The 23,589-nt window shown below is 44.4% G+C and overlaps 2 protein-coding genes across 4 annotated transcripts in view; both read left to right on the forward strand.

Annotated features, from left to right (window-relative positions):
- Positions 1 to 95: 95 nt before the first annotated feature.
- ENTR1 (endosome associated trafficking regulator 1) lies at positions 96 to 6,887 on the forward strand. The gene is made up of 8 exons (XM_038374268.2): positions 96 to 224; positions 306 to 403; positions 508 to 870; positions 1,560 to 1,633; positions 3,716 to 3,827; positions 4,506 to 4,568; positions 5,448 to 5,587; positions 6,142 to 6,887. The coding sequence occupies exons 1-8, from the start codon at positions 155 to 157 to the stop codon at positions 6,233 to 6,235; spliced, it is 1,014 nt and encodes a 337-aa protein (XP_038230196.1). The 5' UTR covers positions 96 to 154; the 3' UTR covers positions 6,236 to 6,887.
- Positions 6,888 to 8,073: 1,186 nt separating this feature from the next.
- The window catches only part of SNAPC4 (small nuclear RNA activating complex polypeptide 4), a 32,764-nt gene continuing 17,248 nt past the window's right edge, over positions 8,074 to 23,589 (forward strand). For 2 of the 3 annotated variants that reach the window (XR_006276066.1, XM_043498841.1), the window contains exons 1-14: positions 8,074 to 8,236; positions 8,465 to 8,608; positions 11,709 to 11,749; positions 12,633 to 12,794; positions 13,905 to 14,030; positions 15,394 to 15,472; positions 16,106 to 16,187; positions 17,090 to 17,194; positions 18,543 to 18,615; positions 19,056 to 19,220; positions 20,826 to 20,973; positions 21,466 to 21,572; positions 22,230 to 22,324; positions 22,902 to 22,996. Coding sequence is in view for 2 of the 3 variants with exons in the window: in XM_043498841.1 (XP_043354776.1) it covers positions 8,191 to 8,236; positions 8,465 to 8,608; positions 11,709 to 11,749; positions 12,633 to 12,794; positions 13,905 to 14,030; positions 15,394 to 15,472; positions 16,106 to 16,187; positions 17,090 to 17,194; positions 18,543 to 18,615; positions 19,056 to 19,220; positions 20,826 to 20,973; positions 21,466 to 21,572; positions 22,230 to 22,324; positions 22,902 to 22,996 (1,468 nt within the window). In the remaining variant the exon portion in view is untranslated. Of the gene's footprint in view, positions 8,237 to 8,464; positions 8,609 to 11,708; positions 11,750 to 12,632; positions 12,795 to 13,904; positions 14,031 to 15,393; positions 15,473 to 16,105; positions 16,188 to 17,089; positions 17,195 to 17,215; positions 17,660 to 18,542; positions 18,616 to 19,055; positions 19,221 to 20,825; positions 20,974 to 21,465; positions 21,573 to 22,229; positions 22,325 to 22,901; positions 22,997 to 23,589 lie in introns of those variants that run through there. The other variant, XM_043498842.1, reaches the window with a different exon arrangement.

The following is a 23,589-nucleotide window of genomic DNA, read 5'->3' on the forward strand; positions in this document are numbered from 1 at the left end:
GCGCTGAGGCGGGAATGACCCGAGGTGGCGGCTGGTTGGGCCGTTCCAGGAAGGGCGGGCCCAGGCGGGGAATGGCCCCGCCTCCTGCCCCGCTAGGAGCCGACGGGCCGGCCTGGGGCCTCTCTAGCCGCTGCTGAGGGGAGGCGGGGGGGCCATGGCGGCTCACAACCGCGCCCCGGCCGGCGCCCCCCGCTCCCCTTCCCCGAACCCCCACCTCTGGGGCGGTGAGAGCCGGGACATGGCGGGAGGGGGGGGTCTCCCCGAGTCCGCCCCGCCCGGCTGACGCGCCCCCTCTCTCCCCGCAGGCGAGGAGCCCGGCGCGGCCAACCCCTTCTCCTTCCAGGAGTTCGTGCGGAGCCAGGGCCGGCGCGCGGCCCCGCGCGGCGCCGGCGCCGGCGCCAAGGTAGCGAGGGGGCGGGGCGCGGGGAGGGGCGGGCGCGCGATTCCCCCCCACCCTTCCCCGCCCCGCCAGCTCGCGCCCCCCACCTGCGCCCTCTCTCCCTGCAGGGCGCCGCCGGGCCGCCGCCCCCCGAGGCCTCGGGCCTGGGCCTGCGGCTCCCGGAGCCGTTTTTCCCGGACCCCAGCGCCGGCGACCCGCTGCTGGACGAGGAGGCGGCGGAGTGGAGCGGCTGCTACCAGCCCGCCGCCGTGGAGCGAGCCCGCTTGGCCGGGCCCGGGAGCGCCTCGCCGGGGCCCAGCGCCTCGGACTCCTTTTACTGCGACCGCCCGGACTGGTCGGGGCTGGAGGACTCCGCTCCCTGGCCGCTGGACGAGAGCGACCCGCTGGGCTACGCCGGGGACCGGAGCCTGGCGGCCGGGGCGGAAGCCGGAGACGGGCGTTATCGCCCGCTGCAGCCCACCGTCCGGGAGGTAAGCGGCTGAGCTCGCCTCCGATCGAGCTTGTAGAGCTCTTGCGCTCTGGGGGAAAAGTGCTCGGAGCATCCCAGAACCTTTCCCAGGCCCGAGGAGCGCTGCCAGCTCCAAAGCTTCTCTCTCGCCGTCAGAGAAGTCGGTCCAGTGAAAGAGATCGCCTCCCCCGCCTTGGCTTTCTCGCTGTAGCTCACGAAAGCTTATGCTCGAATAACTGTGCTCGTCTCTCAGGTGCCACGAGTCCTCCTTTTCTTTTTATAGTCCTGGTGGTTTGTGAAGTGCTGGAGCTTAAGTGTGCACCTCAGCATGTTACAGAAAAGTTATTTTAGGCCACCTTGAAGCAGGGGGTCTGGGGACCCCTCAGGGGGGTCACAAGGCTATTTCATGGGGAGGGGGGGTCACGAGCTGTCAGCCTCCACCACAAAGCCCACTTTGCCTCCAGCACTTATAATGGTGTTAAATAAATTTAAAAAAAAAAAAAAACCCTTTTTTTATATATAAGGGGGGATTGCACTCAGAGGCTTGCTAAGTGAAAGGGGGTGCATGGTACTAAGGCAACTTGGCTTCAGAGTTGGATGAAATGAAGCCCCCTGAAATAGTTCTAAACTCTTCTTTATAGCATAAGCTAAAGAGATCAGTACGATCACCAGACCATACGTTCCTGATTTCTAATGAGAATTTTTCTGCAGCTACAAGAAGAAAATGCCAGACTAAGAAGCAAGATTGACCAGCTTCACTTCTTCTCTGAAACTCAGACAGACAAGTATGTATACTACAGTGGAAAAGAAATCATTAACTTAATAAATGAAGATGAAGTGCTGATATGCTTATACATTGTCACTAAATGAAACGAGATTTGTGACCGTTTACACCAGTGGTCACCAACTGGTCAATCACGATTGACGGGTCAATCCTAGAGGATCTCCCACTCAATCACAATCTCCGGGGGTGTTGCAGGGCTGCTGCTAAGGCAGGATCCCTGCCTGCCCTGGCCCCAGGCCCCTTCCGGAAGCAGCCAGCAGGGGGTGGGGGGAAGTGGTCTCCCTCTGTGCACTGCCCTTCTCTGCAAGCACCACCCCTGCAGCTCCCATTGACTGGGAACAGGGAGCTGTGGCCAGTGGGAGCTGCAGGGGCGATGCTTGCAGAGAGGGGCAGTACACAGAGCCATGTGCCCCCCTATCTCTTGCAGGGGCGCGTTGGCCGCTTCCGGGGGTGGTGTGGGGCCAAGGTAGGCAGGGAGCCTGCCTTAGTGGCAGCCAGGCTGCACCACCAACCAGGAGCCATCGGAGGAAAGGGCTGTCTGGCGGCAGGCTGTGTTCCTCTCCCCTCACCCCCCCCAGCCCTGAGCCCCCTCCCAGAGCCAGCACCCCAACCCCCTCCTGCACCCCAACCTCCAGCCCTGAGCCCCCTCTTGGAGCTTGCACCCTTCACCCCCTCCTGCACCTCAACCCCGTGCCCCAGGCTTAGTTCAGAGCCCTTTCCCACACTGCAAACCCCTTAGCCCCAGCCCTGAGCCTGCACTCCCTCCCAACCCCTACCCCAGCCCGGTGAGGGTGTGGAAGAGCGAGCGATGGAGATTTGGGGAGATAGAATGAGCAGGGCTTTGGGGAAGGGATGGGGTAGATCCTGGGTTGCCCTTAAATTCAAAAAGTGATCTTGGGTGTAAAAAGGTTGGAGACCACTGGTTTACACTGTTGTATGACAACTTCACTACAGGGTTATTTCAGCTGAGAAACTTTGGCTTCTAAGAAATCAGCTGGATTTCCTTTTAGAAAGAAATCAGGGAAAGTAAGTAGAGTGTTAATCTGATTTGGTGTCTTGTTTTTTTAATAATCATTGGGCCCAAATCCTTTTATAACCTATTCAACTCAGTTTGTCAATGAGGGCAAACTTGCCTACTGGAACACTTCAGAGTGATGTATTAATAATCCTTCCTTTGCTCCTGTGAGGCAAGTAAGTATTTTCATTTTACCAATAGGGAAATTGATAGTGGGGAGGTTAAGTGAATTTCCCCAGGTCACAGAGCTGTGATTAGAACTCAAGAATTCCTCTGTCCACTACACCATGCTGCTTCACGCACTGAGGCAATTCACACTTTCCTAAAAATGGATTGTTACACCACCAACCACACCTCAGAATGGCTTGAAAAGCAACATAATAACAAGTATCGGGGGTAGCCGTGTTAGTCTGTATCCACAAAAAGAACAAGGAGTCTGGTGGCACCTTAAAGACTAACAGATTTATTTGGGCTGGCTGGCTGGTTGGTTGGCTTGATTTATTTATATATATATAAAAGCTTTCGTGGGTAAAACACCACTTCTTCAGATGCATGGAGTGAAAATTACAGATGCAAGCCTTATATAATGACACATAAAGGGAAGGGAGTTACCTCACAAGTGGAGAACCAGTGTTGACAGGGCCAATTCGATCAGGGTGGATGTAGTCCACTCCCAATAATAGATGAGGAGGTGTCAATTCCAGGAGAGGCAAAGATGCTTTTGTAATGGGCCAGCCATGCCCAGTCCCTATTCAAGCCCAAATTATTGGTGTTAAACATAACAACAGCGAATGGACCTGTTGTGCAGAGATTCAGCTGCATAATTATCCCTGATGCTAATAGATGTTGAACAAATAAATCCCCTGAGGCCCAGCCTGGAAACCTAATTCTGTGGGTGGATTTTCTATAGTATATTAGAATGAACATTTTTGTCATACTGAAGCCTCTATCTAGGATGTTCTAAAAATATTGGACCCTTAATAGAATCTTCTTACCTGCAACACTTTGTACTCTCTCCCACTCTCCCAGAATGCAAATAAAAATGCCTTCTTTGTTCTCTTTAACAAGGGTAAAGAAGCTTGAAAAAAAACTAGACGAGAACAAGATTAAAGAGCAAAAAGAGGCCCAGGATCTAGAAGCAATGGTGCAGCATGTAGAACAGAATCTCCAGTTGATGACTGTAAATATTTCTTTATGTTCTTATAGTATAGTACAGAACCATGATCAGGGTTGCCCTGTGGGTTTTTGTTTTCCTCCTCAAACACTGGAGGAAGCATAAGCAATGCAGGTGGGAGGATGGTTCAGTAATGGTAACATTCTCTTTTCAACTCTGACACTTGGGTTCAACTTTTTCCCTTACATTATTCAGGAGACAAGTCATCTATCACTTTTCATAGTATCAAGTGTCTATTACTGACAGCAAGTCTGAAGCAAGGGCTGCTAACATAAAAAGGAGCTGAGTTCCACTCCAAAAGTACCTCAGTTATACAGGAGTCAGGGCTTTGCATGACTGATTAAAGAATCTTAATTCTCTCTCACTCATGTTCAGCTGATTCTGTGTAGCTTTCTGGAAACTCCCAACTTGCACATAATTTACAGATATTTACATATAGACATTGCCTGCAAGAAAGTTGGTATTTAAGTCATCTGTTTATAGTGAGTAAATCCTTTCCTTACTCAGAAGGAAGGAGATATATTGCTGCCTTGATCACTTGATAGGGAAGGGATGTAACATCCCAATTTTTATGTTGTTTTAATCTCTTTGAGGTAGGGCTTATACATTCTCTGTATTAGGAAAATGCATAGTGCATTCTGGGCGCTACCACAATATAAATAATCTTGGTATCTTTTATTCCAGAAACGGGCTGTGAAAGCAGAAAATAACGTTGTAAAACTGAAACAGGAAAATGCATTACTTCAGGTATAAATCTGTCCTCTCTTTTTTTAAGGTTCTCTTACTGTATGAACTTCAAGTGAACATATCTTGATATTTCACAGAGTTTATAACAGTGCTGATGGAAAAGTATTCACATGTGGGTGAATCTTCTATAAAATGTCCTTGTGTTCTGATTGAACGTATATTAACTCAATGTAAACCAAAAATTTCACAATTCCAAAGTTTAGAACTTGTGCGCCATGGGACCAGAACTATTGTGAGGCTTCTTATCCCACAGAATCTGAGATTTCTCACTTTCCATTGGCATAAACACTGACTTTTAGCCGTGGTATGTTACGTGATAGACATTAAAATTGTATTATTCTGATTAACCTCTTCCTCATCCCCAATGCACACTAAATTTGAACTGATTTTAGTGCCTTCTATCTTACACTGATAAGAGAAGACAGTAACTCCAATACCACCTGGAAGTCCAGATTTCTGATATCAAATATTAACTTCTAAATGAGTTGGAAAATCTACTACTATAATATCAGAATTAAAATTGAGTAAGGGAAGCAGCAGCAAGATGGTTTTCAGAATGAAGCAGATTTCGAGATTGCTAACTAGCAACCTGCCAGGGTTAGAAGCGCATGGTGGAACTCTAGTACAAATGCTTTCAGGTCTGGTAAAGGCTTCCAAGGTTTAGTCCTGGATCAGAGATCACATGAAAAATTTTGATCCCTGTAAGTGGAGACCATGGTCTTGCAGAAGGCACAAGTTCCTAATGTAGAGAGCCCTAAATTAGCCCCCCAAAAGTAGCATTCAGGTACTCATAGGAATTGTTTTCTCATGCCATTTTATATAAATAAATGTGCATCTGCTCCAGAGAAATTGTTTATAATAAACTAAATTCTTCCTAAGGTTCAGCTGAAGAATTACAAGACAGAGAATGAAGCCTTGAAGACTGGCCAGTCTGCTAGTTTGGCTGTAGTGAAACAAAATGCAGATATTGCTCTGCAGAATCTTCTGAGAGTAATTACAAATTCACGATCTTCAATAAAGTAAGTTCAGCTTTATAAAGAGAACAGTAAAATAAAGAACTTGTCCTAACAGGAGTCTATAGACTAAATGAAAATTACGGTACTGGAGGCTCTTCCATTGACATTCATGAGATCATGATTTTGCCTTTTGTTTACATTTTGAATTTCAATTTCACATAGCATGGAGATGCAAACAGACTGTTCAGTTTCACTTTCTAGTTTCACTTACAGTAGCTCAGTGTTGCTGTGTTTGTGTTGTGCACACACTGCAGGAAAATAATTAGACGATTCAGATTTTTCACTAACTGTTCAAAATTAAGTCCATTTTCTGTGTAGTATTAAGCTTTCATACAACTAGGGTTTTTAATTAACATTGTAAATATTAATCCTAAACTACCTAAATCTTTTCTTTTACAGTGAATTTTGCAATTCAAGTGAACTGTTTTTCTTAGCAACTGAAATTGCATAAATGTTCTCTGATGTTCTTTGTCTCTGCATATCAACCCCTCTTCTGGTAACATTTCTTGTTACTTGTAATCTACCCTATCCTGTTCAGTATTTTGTTTAAATTCCAGGCAATTGGTCTCTGGAGCAGAATCATTGCAGGTTGTTGCTGAACTCCTTAAATCGATAGACAGAATTTCTGAAATTTCAGATGATGGACCGTGAAAAAACCACTAAAGGAACTCAACCCAAAGAGTTCTGTTTACATACCAAAATCGCTATTCAAAGATTGTTTGCTTTAATATTTAAAAAATGCTTTGTCTTAAAATATGCAACCTTTACCCTTAATGTTTTTATTGTGGGAGAACAGTTATGTACTGGTGCAGTATTACCCTTCCTTATATTGAATCAACAGTACAATGGCAGCCACTGGCTCTCCGAAACCTGATCCAGCAAAGCATATACTTTAAGTGCTTTGCTGGATTGGGACTTCAAGACCCAGCCTTTGCTCTTTGTGCATTGCAGTCTCCCATTAAAATGAACTGGAGCACTGGACTCAAAACACTGTGCTCCCTGCATTTTCCTCTCATTCCCTCTAGTAGTGCTGTGTCAAAGTATTTTATAAATGCTAGGAGCAAATAAATCTTTTCTGTGGGTTTTGTTTTTTGTTTTTTTGTTACTGCCATGAGGGGTGAGATAGGGGAAAATATTTTGAACTTTTGTATAATTAAATATGAAAATGAGACTATACCATACATAATGCTTTAACAGTTTAGTACTTCCTAAATATATTTAAAAATGGCTTTTTAATTGTATTAGGTTTTGTAACAATTTTTTTTAAAAAAAAAAAAAAAAGTAAATTGCAAATACTGCTGCCTTTGGTTGATGATTCTTGGTGGTTTAAACAAAACGGTTTTCAGAAAATAAAAAATGGGTTCTTTTTTAAAGTGAAAAGTCAGTCACTTTGGTAGAGGTGAGGCAGCTGCGTTTGTGCACTGGACTACTTTCCAGAAAAAGTCCAGAACTCTGATCTAATACAATAGTGTATTCTGTCTAATACAGGAATTGTTGTAATGCGTATAAATACACCCATAAACTCAAATTTGAGCAGATGTGAATACTATAATTACATATACCAATTTCAGGTGTGGCTGAAACCATGGAGCTAACATTTCTTTGTGCAAAACGACTGCCAATGAAATAGTAGTGACTGGAAAAATGGGAAGTTATTATAGGTACAGTGTGAGAAGAAATTAGCATTTGGGAATTAGCAGTTACTCAAATTTGCATTATTTATTTCCACTGTTACTATGGCAGGTGCAGTTCAGGGAAGTGTAGGAAATAAAAGTGTATACTAGCTGTAGCACCATACCTCCGTTGTTAACACTAAGGTGGGTGTAAGTGGCATGCCCACAGGGCAGCTCTGGAAAGACAGCAGCAAGATCAGATTAGCAACCTCTTTCAGAGGCAGCGCAGGTGCATGCTTTCCTTTATTTATATACACCGGTTGTCTCCCAGGGGGAGCGGTGGTCCTCGCTTTAAGGCCAGACAAATGAACTACCAGCAGGACTAGCAGTCTGCTGGGGGCAGCAAGCGCCTGCCTAGACATTTGAGCCCTGAGGTCCGATTATTCCGGCCTGCTGCTGGCTGTGCGGCCGGTTACGATGTGTGGGGCGAGGCAGCCACCTCCCTCCCCCTTCCTTCGCGGTGTAACAGGGGGCGGGGTGGGGAAGGCGGCCAGGTCCCCTCTGCTCTGGCTGCAGGGGCGGGCGGCCGCCCTGGCCCCTGCTCTTCCACCTCCCGGGGCCGCGGGAGCCCTGGGCGAGCCCGCAACCTGCAGGAAACACGTGCGGGGTCACCGCCGCCCCTCCCCGCGTCCACTCGCCGGGAACGCCTCCGCCCCTTCACGTGGCGGAATTCAGCCAATCAAACAAGTCTCCTAGGCGAGAGGGGAAAAGTGCCGCGGCACGTGATTCCTCAGGCCACTCAAAAAAATCCCTCTCCCTTAGCACGTGACAGCCGCACATTTTCTCCCCCCCCTCCCGCACGTGATACCGGCCGTCCAATCAAGTTAGCTCCTGGGACAGGCGATCGTTTCCTAGGCCCTGGGAGGGCGGAGCTAGCGCGGCTGGCGGGCCGGGAGGCGCTGAGGGAATCTCGCCTCCGCCTCCCTCGCGGCCATGGCCCATTACCTGGGCCCGGCTGGGGACCTCCTGCGGGAGCGCGGTGAGGGGCGGGGCCTCGTCCCGGGGCGGGCTCCCGCAGGGGCGGGCTGCAGGCTGGGTGTCCGGCCGTTACCCGGGCGACGCGCCCTCGGGGAGCGGGAGGGGTCCGCAGGGGGCCTGTGGAACCCCGGCTGCCGGCCCTGGGGGGAGAGCGGGGGCGGCGCCGCCCCGGCTGCATGTGCTGCCGCTGACTCTTCTGCGTCTCTCTCTGCCTCCCTCTCCGTCTCAGAAGTCATGTCGCCTGCGGATTTACACGCGGAAAGAGAGAAGATCCGGCGGGAAATAGAGGAGCTAGAAAAGAGCTTGGACCCCACTATCCCCAGCATCGAAGTCCTGGTGTCGGATTCCAGTCTGGACTCGGATTCCGACGTAGGTCCGTTCTCACGGCGTGACGTTATTTCTCTGATCTCTTGCCGCTACTATAGGTCTGCCCCAAAGATGTGTCCCGCGGCGTCTCGACCCTGCTAGTGAAGGCGGTGGCCTACTCTCCTAATTGCATCAGGCTTGTGTGCAGGGCTGAAATGCTGTCCCAGTGTTTCCTGCTAAAACCTGCTTGTCGGCGCCTGCTTTAAAATTTGTGAAAGGCTTGTTTGGTACCTTAGGGGAAAATTAAGTGTGACGTTTGTTTCTTGTGGGTGCTAGAAATCCAGTCGTTATCCCATTGATCCTACGGTAGTCACCTGAAAACTCTGAGAACGTGAGGGTCTTGCTTGCATATTTTTAAAATCACTTTATATTGTATACAAAAGTGCTTTAGATTTATATATTTTACCTATAGAAGGGACTGTCACGATCCTATAGTCTGACCTCCTGCATAGCAGAGGATCGGGAACCTTTCTTAATAATTCTTGCATGAAGCCTGTAACTTCTGTTTGAGATACAGCATCCTATGAAGTGAGCCGTAGCTCACGAAAGCTTATGCTCAAATAAATTTGTTGGTCTCTAAGGTGCCACAAGTCCTCCTTTTCTTTTAGCATAACTAAAGGAGAACAGTCCTCTCTTCTATGATAGATTGGGTGGGATTTGAACCTGTGACCACTTGCATGCAAAACATGACACTTTGTACTTCTCTACTAAGCAATTGCACCTGTTACTCATTTTATAGGGATGCTTATACCATCTGGTTTTGCTATCAAATTGTAGTCAGATACCTGTGGTTTTTATTGCATCACATTACTTAGGGTATGTCTATACTGGATCTGTGAGCCGTGATCAATCTAGCTGGAGTCGATTTATCCCATCTAGTCTAGACGTGATAAATCAACTACCGAGCGCTCTCCCATCAACTCTGGTACTGGAGTGAGAGGCGCAGGTGGAGTCGAGGGGAGAGTGTCAGCAGTCGACTCACAGCAGTGAGTAGATCTAAGTATGTCGACTTCAGCTATGTTATTCACGTAGCTGAAGTTCCATAACTTAAATCAACACCCCCCACCCCGTGGAGACTAGGCCTTATCTAAGAGTCTTATTTCTGTGGCTCCTTTCCATGAAGAGCACACATTCCATTACATCTGCTGTAAATACAACTGTACTGTATTTTATGTAATGTCAAAATTCTATGGTAGTGCTTTAAAGCTAAAGAAAAGGGAGTCTGGAATAGGTAAAGGGGAGTAATAGACACTTGAAATGAATTAGCAAAAAGAAAAGGAGTACTTGTGGCACATCCCCTTAGAGAATGTGCATAGAGGCAGATGTTACAAAAAAGCTTTTTCCAAATTGTGGTGTCTACTTAGGAGAAAGTTCTTATGCCAGCAGTTGCCAGGCTTTGTGATGAGACAGATGAAGTGGGCAGTAGTTGAGAGGGAGGGGATTAAGGAGGCGCATGATCTGCCAAGTGGGCTGGAACTAGTCAGTGGAGTGTGTTACAAACAAGGAATATTCAACTGGCTCATGGATTCAAGCTGCTATTTTGGAGTGTTGTCAAAAGCTAAATCAAGCAGGTGTGAATAGTCATATTTTTGTTGTTGTTCATAACTGGGTTGGGCATGTCTGTTCAGTGCAATATACACACAAACCATCTATTTTAACCTGCATCTGCCTGCATCTTTGTGGTGAGACATCCCTTTAAAAAAAGAACTGCAAAAAGTCTTAAGCCACCAGCTGCTAGTCTTGGTGATCACTGTGCACATTCCTTCATTTTCCTACACCCCAATTCTCCACATACCCAAGTACATCTTACCTTTAGTGGTCTTATGGAGAACAAAAATGGAAGCTGTATTTACGGCTGAAGTCTGTGGGATTACTCATGTGCTTCTAAAGTTAAGCACATTGTTAAGTGTTGCAGGATTGGAGCCCTAGTCTGCTTGGTTCTGCACCCTGGATTATTTGTTTATGTTTCAGAGTAGCAGGCGTGTTAGTCTGTATTCGCAAAAAAGAAAAGGAGTACTTGTGGCACCTTAGAGACTAACAAATTTATTTGAGCATAAGCTTTCGTGAGCTACAGCTCACTTCATTGGATGCTGTAGCTCACGAAAGCTTATGCTCAAATAAATTTGTTAGTCTCTAAGGTGCCACAAATATTCCTTTTCTTTTTTGTTTATGTTGCTCACCATAGGAGCTGAGACGTAGCTTAATTGCAGCTCTAGTTGTTGAGAGATGTTCTTTCACTCTCCAAAGCAAAAAAAGTCAGTGAATGGTGATTGATTGAAGTTTGGTCTTGGCAACCTTAACAGTGACCTCGAATGTTGTTGGGTCAGACTTAAAAAATTATGTATTGTTCTGTTTTCTTGTGATCATCTTGGCTGGAAAGCTTTTGCTTTCAAAGCTCTTGTCATCTTTACGTAAGAACGGCCATACTGGGTCAGACCAAAGGTCCATTTAGGCCAGTATCCTGTCTTGCAACAGTGCCCAATGTCACGTGCCCTAGGGGGAATGAACAGAATAGGTAATTATCAAATGGTCCATCCCCTGTCGCCCACTCACAGCCTCTAGCAAACAGGGACTAGGGACACCAGCCCATTCTGGTTAATAGCCATTGATGGACCTATCCTCCATGAGCTTATCAAGTTCTTTTTTGAACCCTGTTACAGTCTTGGCCTTTACAACATCCTCTGGTAAGGAGTTCCACAGGTTGGCTGTGCTTTTTGTGGAAAAAATTACTTCCTTTTGTTTGTTTTAAACCTGCTGCCTATTAATTTCATTTGGTGACCCCCTAGATCTTGTGTTATGAGAAGGAATAAATAACACTTCCTTATTTACTTTCTCCACACGAGTCATGATTGTATAGACCTCTGTCATGTCCCCCCTTAGTCATCTCTTTTCCAAGCTGAAAAGTCCCAGTGTTGTTGTTCTCTTCATACGTAAGCCATTCCATACCCCTAATCATTTTTGTTGCCTTTTTCTGAATCTTTTCCAATTCCAGTATATCTTTTTTGAGATGGGGAGACCACATCTGCACGCAGTATTCAAGATGTGGGTGTACCATGGACTTATACATCTTTTCCCTTAATAAAAAAAAAATCTTCTATTTCTAACAGATGATCTGGACGATGATGACTCAGATGTCCACACTGAAATGGTAATTCATCTTACTTAAAATGCATCATCCTATCTTTCTGCTAATGGGGGAAGAACAAACAGAATTTCGTATGTCTGTAGGAGACTTTTCACATTTTTGCACCTAAAGGGAAAAGTTACTGCTAAAATTTTCATTTTTACAAGTCCTATTACTGTTTTTTCTATAGAAAAATAAAATATTTTAATTAGAGAATGTTTCCTGGAACTCGTATTTAAAAATATTTGTATAACAGAGCACGTACAATGGGAACTTTCTTTGTGGGTCAGACCCAGTTGATGATGTTGCAGGGCTCACTGGAGTTTCATATCTGACTAGTTAGCTATTTGGATATAGTGCATTTGCAAAAACAGAGTTCTGTTTCACCCACAAAGTTTAGTATGAACTACTCAATATAAACAATCTCTAGACACTCTAGAAATCATGCAGTTGGGGATAAATAACAGCAAAGGGGGAGAAATGAGATGAAGAGTCAGGAGTGTAGTTCTGGAAGGCTGGCTCATACAGCAGAGGAGAAGGTCCTGGCATCAACAGCTGCAAAATTGTGAGACCGGCCAGAGAAGATGCAAGTACTAAGGGTCTGATGCTGCACCTATAGAAGCAGTAGTTACATTCCCATTGACTTCAATGGAAGCAAGTTCAGGTCCAAAATCAGTAGAGGAAAAGAGAGAGGGGAAATAGACAAGGTTGATGATGTTGGCAGTGAGAGCACTAAAGAGGACAGCCGGGTTAGAGATGCACAGTTGTTTTCAGAAGGATTTACACAATATTCCTGATGTTAATGGTAGTGGCTGGTTAAATTAAAATCACTGTCTGTCTGCTCAAAGCAAGCCTGGCTCTCTCCCCTTCTATCTGCTTAAATCACATTTATTTCACCTCACATCAGGAAGTAGAGAAAGAAGGGGGCAGTAGTGATGATGACGACATTGATAACAACCTTCCAGCAGACCCAGAAACGTGTTTACAGATGAACCTCGTGTATCAAGAAGTTATTCAGGAAAAGATAGAGGAAGTCAACCTTCTGATCGCACAAAACAAAGAACAGCAGGCAGGTGGAACTTGGGGAAAAATGTTCCTTGGTGCAGAGTTGGGGTGTGATTTCCCCCCCCCATTCATATCAATGAGGGAAGAAGTCCTGTGGGTGTTCTTTAAATGGGAGTAAATTTGAGTCCTTGAATTGTGATTTATTTGGTGAATCATTTTCACATCTCTGGAACTTTGAAGATTTGATCAAGTATCAGCGGAGGGCAGCATGATATGCAGAGTAAAAGAATCCTTTTGATTTTGTTTGTATACCAAGAGCCTGATCCTGGGAATTATGTGAGTGGCTCCATTAACTTCAGTGGAACTGCTTATGGATTGTAAGGATTGACAAGATCAGGCCCTAAATCTGGGTTTAAAATGACTTGCAAAACCTAATATGAAGAGAGACCTTTTTTTATGAAATACTGTTTTAGAGGTCTGTTTTCACTGGGTTATTTAATTTAAAAAAAAAAAAGCATTCAATTGATGAGTTACAAACTTCCAAGCAGCATTTTTCTAATGTAGAAGAAGCACTAACATTACAGTAAAAATGAAGCTAAAGTGAGTGAAGCTCTTTTTTTTTTTTTTTTTTTTTTTTAAGAGCATCAATGTGAGAGGTAAACTAGATTTTTATTATAATTGGTGCCGTGTGGGTAAGGAATTTCTTTTTAAAGTAGATTGCACAGAAGTTTTCAGAAATAACACCTTGATAGTTTTATCCATAGGGCCTAAGATAGGGATATTAATCTTCACAAAGCAAACAGGTTTTTTTGGTGATTTTTCTATTATGGTTTTGGACACTTCATGCCTTGCCATTGGTGATTGTGACATGTATTACGTGTATGTAGTTAGTTTTTTTGCTTGCACTGGGATGGTGACAGCTAGATTTTTTGCTCATTACAGTAAGTTGCTCTTGTCTCTGTTTTGCATTGGTCCACTTGGCAGTTACATAGGGAATTTGCCAGGTTGCAGAAACTACAGTTAAAAGATCAGCTAATATATATAGTGTGATGGTGTAAGGTAATTGGGGCTTAGCCTGGGATATGCATAACAGCAGGGCCGCTGGCTGAGTTTGAGGTGGGATCATTTAAAATGAAGTGAAGTGTATGGTTTTCAATTAATGATTGTATTGTAGAAAGAAATTATGTGTGAGGTTGGTGGTCCAAAGATGGCGAAGGCAGGAGATGGTAAACTTCTACCACTGAATATGTTCTTGGGCCATTTTATGAAGCCGTACTTCAAGGATAAAGTATCGGGAATTGTAAGTATAATTAAATGCATACTACACTCATTATTCCAGGGTCATTTAGCCTTGGTTTGTTACTTTCACTCCCCTTGAAATGAACATTGCTGAATGCTAAGGTCATTGCATCTAAGTTTTCAATGGTTTTTGTTTGTTTGTTTTGTTTGTTTTTCCCCCTGATTTGAGATAGAGACTTAACTTATTGTTTGCTTGCTACTCTTTTGCCTATCGGACTCTTAAGATATAAGAGGGGGGATGTCTCCCCCCCCCCCCCCCCCACAAAATTCTGGCTTATACAGCATGTTCAGAACCTTTCTGTTATAAAATGCATGTGACCTGGAAGAGGATTCTGGGTAATAGCATGGAAATCTACCCACCAAGCTCTCTAGGCACAGCACAGTATGATGTCAGGCAAGTGACAAGCTGTGACTTCTTTATTTTGTTACCTCATCTTCCCAGCCCAACCCCCACTGTCTGTTTCACCCACCTATTGCGTCCTGACTGTCATGTAAACTGAGCTCTCTGAGGCAAGGGCTGTCATCTCTGTTGCATAAGAATGGCCATGCTAGGTCAGACCAATAGTCTATTCAGCCCACTATCGTGTCTTCCGACAGTGGCCAGTGCCAGGAATGAACAGAACAGGGCAATTATCAAGTGATCCATCACCTGTTTTCCAGTCCCTGCTTCTGGCAGTCAGAGGCTAGGGATACCTAGGGCATGGGGTTGCAAGCCTGACTGTCTTGACTAAAAGCCATTGATGGACCTATCCTCCCAAGAATTTATCTAATTCTTTTTCGAATCTAGTTATAATTTTGGCCTTCACAACCTGTCAGTGCCACAGTTACGTATCTTAGCCTACTAGGGCCTGACCTCGGTTGTGGTTACTGTAATACAAATAATAACTGCTCTTCGTTTATGAATCCTTATCCAAAATGGTCACACATCTTTTTGAATTGGAGTGAGCAGGTGTCGCATGCATACCATTACTCAAAGTGCTCTTCCACCCAATTCCCAGCCGGTGCGAGACACTCAACATGGATGAGTGGACTGAGCGCTGGGTAGAAAGAAAGGAACTTCTCTTTTCTTACCTTAGTTGTGCCACTGACTTGCTCGGTAGTCTTGGGCAAATCACTTAACTTCTCACTCCCTTAGGTTCCCTATCTGTAAAATGGGAATAAAGGGGCTTGCATGCCCATCTCTCATGGAGTTCCTCTGAACTAGAGTTTGTAAAGTGCCCTGCGCAGTGGGAGAGTGTGAATGCGCAGGCTTGAGTGTAGAATCTGTTTTATAGCAGTGCTGATGTTGGAGCTCTGGGAATGAGCTGAATTCTCAATAAAAATGTAACATCTATGCTGTATCTAACATCTCTGATCTTTGCTAGGGCCCTCCTGCCAATGAAGATACCCGAGAGAAGACAGCACAAGGCATAAAATCCTTTGAGGAGCTGCTTATAAAAAAGTGTAAGAAACATCCTGTCTCTGTGCACTGCTCCATGTTCTGTAATAGGCTTGGCAAACTCACTGAGGTTTTCTGCATCTGCTTCCTCCTCGTTTTTCTTCAGTGTTCACGTTGTTATGCGTCGAAGCCACCAGTGCACCATGGAAATGGTGCAGACGCTAAAAGTAAATGGGACTGCTCTGAATTATGCTAAACTCTGCTAGCCTTGAATGTTGGCATGGCTGATAGTTTCACGGCTCTTCCCTTCTCTTTCATCTGCCCTGACGCATTGCATGTTAAATTGTGCGGCTGTCCTATTAGCTCACTCAAGCTAAGCAGGGTCGTGCCAGGTCTGTACTCGAATGGGAGCACCTAGATGTTACGAAATTGGTGCTAGGGATGCAGTAGGTGACGCTCTTCCACGAGCTGGGTCTCGCATCAAGTTAGCAATGGAACCAGGAATAGAACCCAGATTTCCTGTTTCTCTATGCCTCAAGGCACAGAGGGGACCAGCAACAATCCGGGCATAATGCAGGTGGACCTTTCCAAGAGACCCTGGGGATACTTTGAAGTGGTGGTTGAAGCCAATGGGTTTGCTTATTGGAAGTGGCCTTGTATTAGTGACTTTGTGCCCTCAATCTGTGTTTTGTCCCCAGGGAAAAGCAGAGAGAAGAGCCTTCTGAACAAATCAGTAATAAGTGATCGTTTGCAGCGTCTGCTTCAGCCAAAGTTACTGAAGTAAGCAAAGCATAAGTCCCATTGCTGCTGATGAGACAAGTGTATTCTGGGATTTAATGACTGGTTCGGCAGTGGGGAGGAGAGTGACTAAGAGCTGTTATCATTTCCACCTCCCTTCTCTCAAGTGCATGCCTTGGCACAGTTACTCCCACCTACAGTGAGGTTACAAAGCACAGCCGGGAGAGGGTTGTGTGTTTGGGCCTGGCGTGGTCAGCCTGTGACTGTAGGGAGTATAGGTCAAGATATGAATGACTCAGTGATTATATTGCCGGTAAACAGCAGGCTGGGAGTTCACTTTTATATCTCCAAAAGTACCAAGACATTTCCTAGCCGTTCAGCCCTTCCCATTAATATAATTGGTATGGCCTAAAATCCTATTACAGGAACTATGACATTTGGGCTTGGAGGGCTAGTGTGTAGCCCTTGAGCCTTAGCTGTGCATCCTAGAATAAACTGAACAGCATGGAAACAGATTCTTGTTCCTACTCAGTATCTCCCTGCACTGGGCTTCTGGGGGAATATGGCTTGTCTGAGACATGGATGTGGCACACTTCTATATGTCTGCGGTCGCAGCAGCCATGCAGATCTTCTTAGATCCAACTTACGGGAGGTGGGGAAAGCACTTGGTCTGTCACCTGTTCTGTAGATTAGCGCTTGGTATAGATGAGGAGGCAAAGCATGAGCAGTGGGTCTGCTATGTGGAAGAGTGTCTGGTTGGGGACTGTTTTCTGGAAGGTGGGGACAAATGCGAAGCATTGGATTTTGAAATAAGCTCCTTGGAATAAGGATGGCAGAAGAAAGAACCCAGCTTTTGGGCCTGCTAACTTTAACACTATCTTATAGCACTTACCCTTGCTTCTGTGTTAGTCATATTTAATAATCTTGGAAATATCCTTAAACAGGCTCAGCTATTTGAATCAGAAACTGGAAAAAGCCAAGAGTGAAATGGAAAAGAAGATTTTGGAAAAACAAGTCAAAGAAGCAGAGCGTGAAATAGAGGAGATCAAGTGAGAGGATTATATTCTGGGTGAAGTGGACACTATCTCTTGTAGGGATTCTCTCCCCACCTCCCCTCCCCCCCAAAGACATTTGTAAAGTTCAAACACCAACCGACTTAAGATGGCTAAACCTTGCCTTATTCTGGCTTGCAAACTATTCCAAAAACAGTGTTCAAACCTTCCAGCATTGTCCCAGAGTCCTCACTCCTCAACTATTTGGTAGCAGTGTTGTAGAGTGTTTTGGATATTAATAGGCAAATGTAGGCATCCCGCTTTAATAACTTCTGCCTCCAGTACTGAAGTGCTGCAAGCAAAAGCTTTTGGTTTAGCTGTGCGGAGGTTAGGAATTCAGAGCCATTTGTAAAGCTTTGGGCACTTCTTTGGATGTATTGACATGTTCTGTATAGTGCATTTCAGAATTGTGGTAGAGTTAAACTCCTATAAAGCCAGCATCAAGGATCTGTGTGTGCTAAGGTACGTGTGTGTGAATTTGCCTCATTCAAATAGGTGCCATTTGGGCTTGTCTAAATTATAAAAATTAAACGTTTGTAGCCAACACTTTTCTGCATTCCTGTCATCACCCCAATTGCAAAGTATATTAGTATGTCACCTTAGGGCATTGTCACATCTGGGTGCTGTGAAAAAAAAATACAGTTTATACACAGGTTACTCTCTTAGTTAGAGACACTCTAAAGTCCATAAGAGGATTTAGACACAAGTCTAAGTTATATGGTAGGTGTTTTACAGCTTTGGCAGCTATGGTATACTAAGGGAGTTAATTAATGTGTGTACCTATTATCATTTATTTGTGTTGTCGTGGTATCTAGGAGCCCTGGTCATGGACTGGTCCACATTGTGCTAAACACAGCGTATTCTGTTAATCAAAAAGTGTTGAGGATTTTTTCCAAGGGGCCTATGGGAATTAGGGAACCAACTTCTATTGAAATTCAGAGAGAATTGGGAGCCTGAAGCTCTTGGATCCCTTTGTCTTCATTATAGAATGATTTCCAATCTCGTGTCGCTTCAGTCCCATACAACCTGTCTCATGACATGCTGTGAGCCTAACAAACACAAGTGCTTACCTTCTCTTGCTGTTCGCTGGCGGACCTTGATGTTACCAAAGGAAGTATCTGTCCCTAGAAAGCCTGTACTGTGCAGGTGTGCTGGGGTGGGAGAGGGAAGGCAAACAGATGAAGCAAATGCCAGTGTCCGATTATCTTAACTATGATTAAGAGCCCAAGTCTCTACATCTCCCATTAAAGGCAATGAGATTTGGAGGTGTACAGCGCTTTGCAAGATTAGGCATATAAAGAGACCCAGTGGTTGATGTGATCATTTCTTCTTCCCCCTATTTTAGCCATCTGCCAGAGGAGACCTTATTAGGAAACAGACTGGACGAGCACGACTGGGAGAAGATTTCCAACATCAATGTAAGTTGGTAGACCAATTACTTAGACCCAGATTCTGCCTCCCTTCCTCTCCAAGTTTCCCCATTGGGTGGAACAATGTTGGGTGCAACCTCAATGGGACTAGTTGTGAATAAAGAACTACTTTGGGTGGACAAGGGAGGTAGAAGCCAGCCTTTAGCACTTCACTCTTTTCAAAGGGCTGCAACCCAAACTGTGATTTAACTTCCAAATATCCATCTGGGTTCAAAGTGGGAGGGGACAGGTTTGAGACTTGGCATTGTGGAAGGGATTCAAAAGTTAGATGCCAATGGAAAATACCCAACTCTTTACACAAAGATTAACAGCAAAATATATTTGAAAATTTATTTAAGAAATAAGCCTTTTGCATCAATCTCATTCAGTTTGCTAGGATATTTCAGTAATGTCTGCAAGGCAGAGCTAATTTGTGTTGTTTCTCTTAGTTTGATGGAAGTCGCAACGCAGAAGAGCTAAGGAAATTCTGGCAGAACTGGGAGCATCCGACCATCAACAAGAGGGAGTGGAATGAAGAGGAGATAGAGAAGTTAAAGGAAATAGCCGTGAAACATAATTGTCTGGACTGGCAAACTATAGCCCAGGAGCTTGGGGTAAGGTGCTCCCCACTATGAACCAAATATTTATTTGAGGCCTATGGTTAGATTTGAAAATAATGCAGTCGGTGCTGAGAAGCGGCTTGCAGCGATGGGTGTACTGTAGGGTGCTGTTTTCAAAAAGGAAGTTCATTGTAGTGCTCAGGAAATGGATAAACCAAGTGAGTCCTAGCAAGGCATAGTGTAGGCAGGTGCTATATGCAGACCTGCCCACACATACTCCTCTATTCTGACCTCTAGCATTTCTGCTGTTCTAGTTCTGGGCCTTTCTCCAACAGGTAAGACACCAGTTGTGTACTGGCATTGCATAGGGAATATTTCTGCTAGAACATCCAGTGGAGGTGAGGTTGAGATCACCAAACTCCTGGCACTTATAACTAAAGACAGGTGTATTTGCTCTCAGCAAGTTTTCTCCTTATTGTATACCCTCTTGCTGCTTGAGGAAAATGTAAGCCAGAAACCATGCTAACAAATGCTTTTGTGAGAAACACTCCAGGGAGCATAACCAAAACCTCTTAACTTGTTCACTTTCTAGAAATTGAAGCAACCAGAAAAACGTTTCCCTTCTTGAGACTCTAGTGAATGGGGGTTTTAGGAACACTTTATAGGCATGTCAACACACTCTCCGATCTATGCAGGACTTTTTCCAGGCAGTGTCAATTGAAGGCTAACGGTGTGTAACTGCCCCACTTGGGCGGCAATAACTTGCCATTTGTACAGCAGCAGGAAACTCCTTGCACCACGGTGTCCAGTTCCAGTGTCGACACTTTAAAAAGGATGTCATAAAATTGGAGAGGGTTGAGAAAAGTCATGGTCTGGAAAACCTGCCTTGCAGGGAGAGGCATAAGCTGAATTTATTTAGCTTCTCAAAGAGAAGGTTAAGTGGTGACTTTGATCAGTTTATGTAGGGAGAAGAGTTCTGAAAGATGGCTCTTCAATCTAGCAGACAAAGGCATAACGAGATCCAGTGGCTTGGAAGTTGAAGCTAGGCAGATTCAAAGTGAGAAACAAGGCACAACTTTTTAACAGGGAGCGTAATTTACCGGTGGGACAACTTACCAAAGGATATGGTGGATTTTCCATCACTTTAAGTCTTTCAATCAAGATTGAATGTCTTTCTAACAGAGATGCTTTAGCTCAACTGCAAGGTCGGGGCTTGATGGAGAAATTGCTGTGAAGCTCTATGTCCAGTGTTATGCAGGAGGTCAGACTAGATGATCATAATCAGATCTTCTGGCCTTAATTTGTGAAAGGAGGAAAGATAATGAATCAGTGAGAGCTGGTGTTGGACCATTAATTGACAATGATTATAATCACTTCACTGTCGTCTGGTGCTCCCTTCCTTTTTGCGGTATGTACTTGTTATCCTGTTTGTCTTAAATTTCAGTGACAAGCTATTTGAGTAGGGACTGTCTTTTCATTGTGTGTAGTGCTTAATACAATTGAGCCCTTGTCCCTGACTGGCACTACTGCAGTATTAATAATTAAAAGGATTGGATTTGAACGACCACAGGTTCATGCCAGAGCCAGATTGATTCAACCCTCTCTTTCCTAGGTCAGAATGCCCCTTCTGATCTAAGTAACTTTTGTTCTTTTATTAAGACAAACCGAAGTGCATTCCAGTGCCTGCAGAAGTTTCAAGCCTACAACAAAGACTTCAAGAGGAAAGAATGGACAAAGGAAGAGGACCGGATGCTTCTACAGCTCGTTCAAGAAATGAGAGTAGGAAGCCACATACCTTACAAGAAAAGTAAGTGATCTCCAAGGCAACCCCTTCCCTTGTACTCACGAAGCCCGAGTCTCCGAGGTCTTGTTTTCAGTGATGATCCCAATGTGCAATGCACTTTCCAAATGCAAAAGGTGACATGGTCCTTGTTCTGGAGAGGTGGAGTTAATTTCATATAATCCTTGGACTTTCCTCCTTTAATTTAAAAGGCTCATCTGCAGTCATGACACCTGGTGCCAGGAGTCCATCATATCTTCCAAGGATGGATGTGGTCAGTACTTGGATGCAAAACCTCCCGGGTGCTGCAAGGTTTGTTGTTGGGAGTGGTGTATGTTTGTAATACACATGATTCTAGTATAAATGGTAACACTTACACACTGTGTGCTCTCGGTTCTTGTTACATGCCAGTTGTGTTTGAGAAGTTAAATATTTAAGTCATAACTACAATGTGCTTTAACAAGAATGCTAGAAGCATCGTATTAAAAGCAGAATTTAAACATTTCTTTCAATTTCTAGTTGCTTATTACATGGAAGGAAGAGACTCTATGCAGCTAATTTACCGATGGACAAAGAGTGTGGATCCCAACCTAAGGAAAGGATTCTGGACACCAGAGGAAGATGCTGTAAATTCCTTTCTTTTCTCTAGTGCTAGAAAAATGACCAACATGCAATCTCTGCTGGGTTCATTAGTGAAACATTAACTTTAATTAGTGTTCTATGGACACTTGACTGTCTTCACACATTATCCAAGGACAGAAGCGGGTTGTGATTTCTATTACAAGGATGGCATAGGTGCTATACAAACCCAGAGGTAGATGCGCAACTCTCCCCTGAAGAGCTTCCAATTTGCTCTGAACAAATTTCACTAGAGCTGAAATGCCAAGTCTTTCTTACTTTTCCTCATGCACTAGACCAGTGTAGCAGTGTTTCCATTTGAAAATGAATTTTGGTAAAGTAATGGGTATTTATTAAAAGTAAAATTAATTTTATCATTGCTGATCTTTGGAGTTACACAGAGGGGGTCATACCAGATAATTTATGCCCCCAAATTAAAGTCTTCCTATGATGGATCTTTATTTGCTGCTTCTTCTATGGGGGAGGGGAGGGAGGGTGGACGTGATTGGGAGGGCACAGACCTAATGGAGGCAGAATTAATTAAAAGCAGGATGTGATGCATATAGCTAGGTAATTCCCAAAAAATTCCAGCCAGTGGAGACTTGTTAACTTGGAATGACTTGGATGCATTACCAGCCTAATTTTTCTTTGTGTAATTCATGTAGAAGTTGTTGGCAGCAGTTGCTAAGTATGGAGAGCGTGACTGGTATAAAATTCGAACAGAGGTACCAGGAAGGAGTGATGCTCAATGCAGAGACAGGTCCGTATAGTGACTAAAGGAATCTTGCTTCCAAGTTCTCTCCTGTAACAAAGATGCAGCATTTAAAAAAAAAAAAAAAGGATTTTTACAATGCGTGCACCTAATTCTTCTATGCACCTTTCACAAATAAAAACCTTCAAAATCTATATTCTAGATAGAACAGAGGCCAGAAGGAATCTCAGCATATCCCCTCCCACATTTTCACTATTTGATTATTCTATGTATGTCTATGAAAAGTCTAGTCAGTGACTCTTGTGATCTGTCACTGATGTGGGGAGTTAGAGGTGCTCAGCACCTTCCAGGATTAGGCCCTAAATTAGCAATTGTACCTGAAGTGTATCTAGTTTTGTGTTGCCTTTACTACACCTTAATTGAGAGTCCTGGGATCTTTGCTGAGAACCAAGGACTTGCATTACCAGCAATGGTGCTGCAGTGTCAAGGATACAGGCATGTGGGACTACATGGGGAAGGAAGGGGTCCACTGATTTTACTCTCTTCATTTAATTTTAGAAACATGTCTCATGAAAGAGAACATTTAATCCCATTAATCTTTGTATCAAATCTCTTAATTTTATAGGTATTTGAATGCATTACACCACGACGTAAAGAAAGGCAGGTGGAGTTTAGACGAAGAAGAAAAGTTAATTGAACTGGTAGAGAAACATGGTGTGGGTAAGTTTTCACTGTGGCATGATCTTTAAGGGCTTGTAATGGTTTGAGCTGCCTCCCCCCGCCCAAATTTCATTAAAATCCTGCAATTGGTACTGGAGAGCTTTGCAATATGCATTTCTCAGTAAGAAGCAATCTTCCATGTATGGTATGGCCTGCATGTAGTGATCTCTGGAAGAGGGAGACTGTTCACATAAAGAAGTCTTGAATTGTTTCTGTGCAATATGCAGTCCTGGTTACAGAAACCCTCGGCTTGTGAAGTTCACCAGTGGAGGAGGAAGAATTCTATAAATGGGCTCCCCTGTGCATCGCTCTCTTTCAGGATAAGATCTTATGGCAGTACAGAAGCTTTGGGCAGGCAGCTATACGTTTTCCTCTTCTAATGGTAATTACTGGAAGGGAATCTTCTTTCCAGGGTCTAACACCAGCTACAAGTGTATGGCAAAGAGAGGTTGAGTTGGAGCACAAGTCTGGGAACTAGGGATTCCTCTAGTTTTGGTCCAGATCTGAAACTGACTCTTCATGGCTTTGGACAAGAAATTACGTAACATTTGTATAGCACTTTTCATTTGGCTCACATCCAGTCTTGTGTTCCT

The sequence above is a fragment of the Dermochelys coriacea genome, chromosome 16 (assembly GCF_009764565.3).
Source record: "Dermochelys coriacea isolate rDerCor1 chromosome 16, rDerCor1.pri.v4, whole genome shotgun sequence".
Classification (NCBI taxonomy): domain Eukaryota; kingdom Metazoa; phylum Chordata; order Testudines; family Dermochelyidae; genus Dermochelys; species Dermochelys coriacea.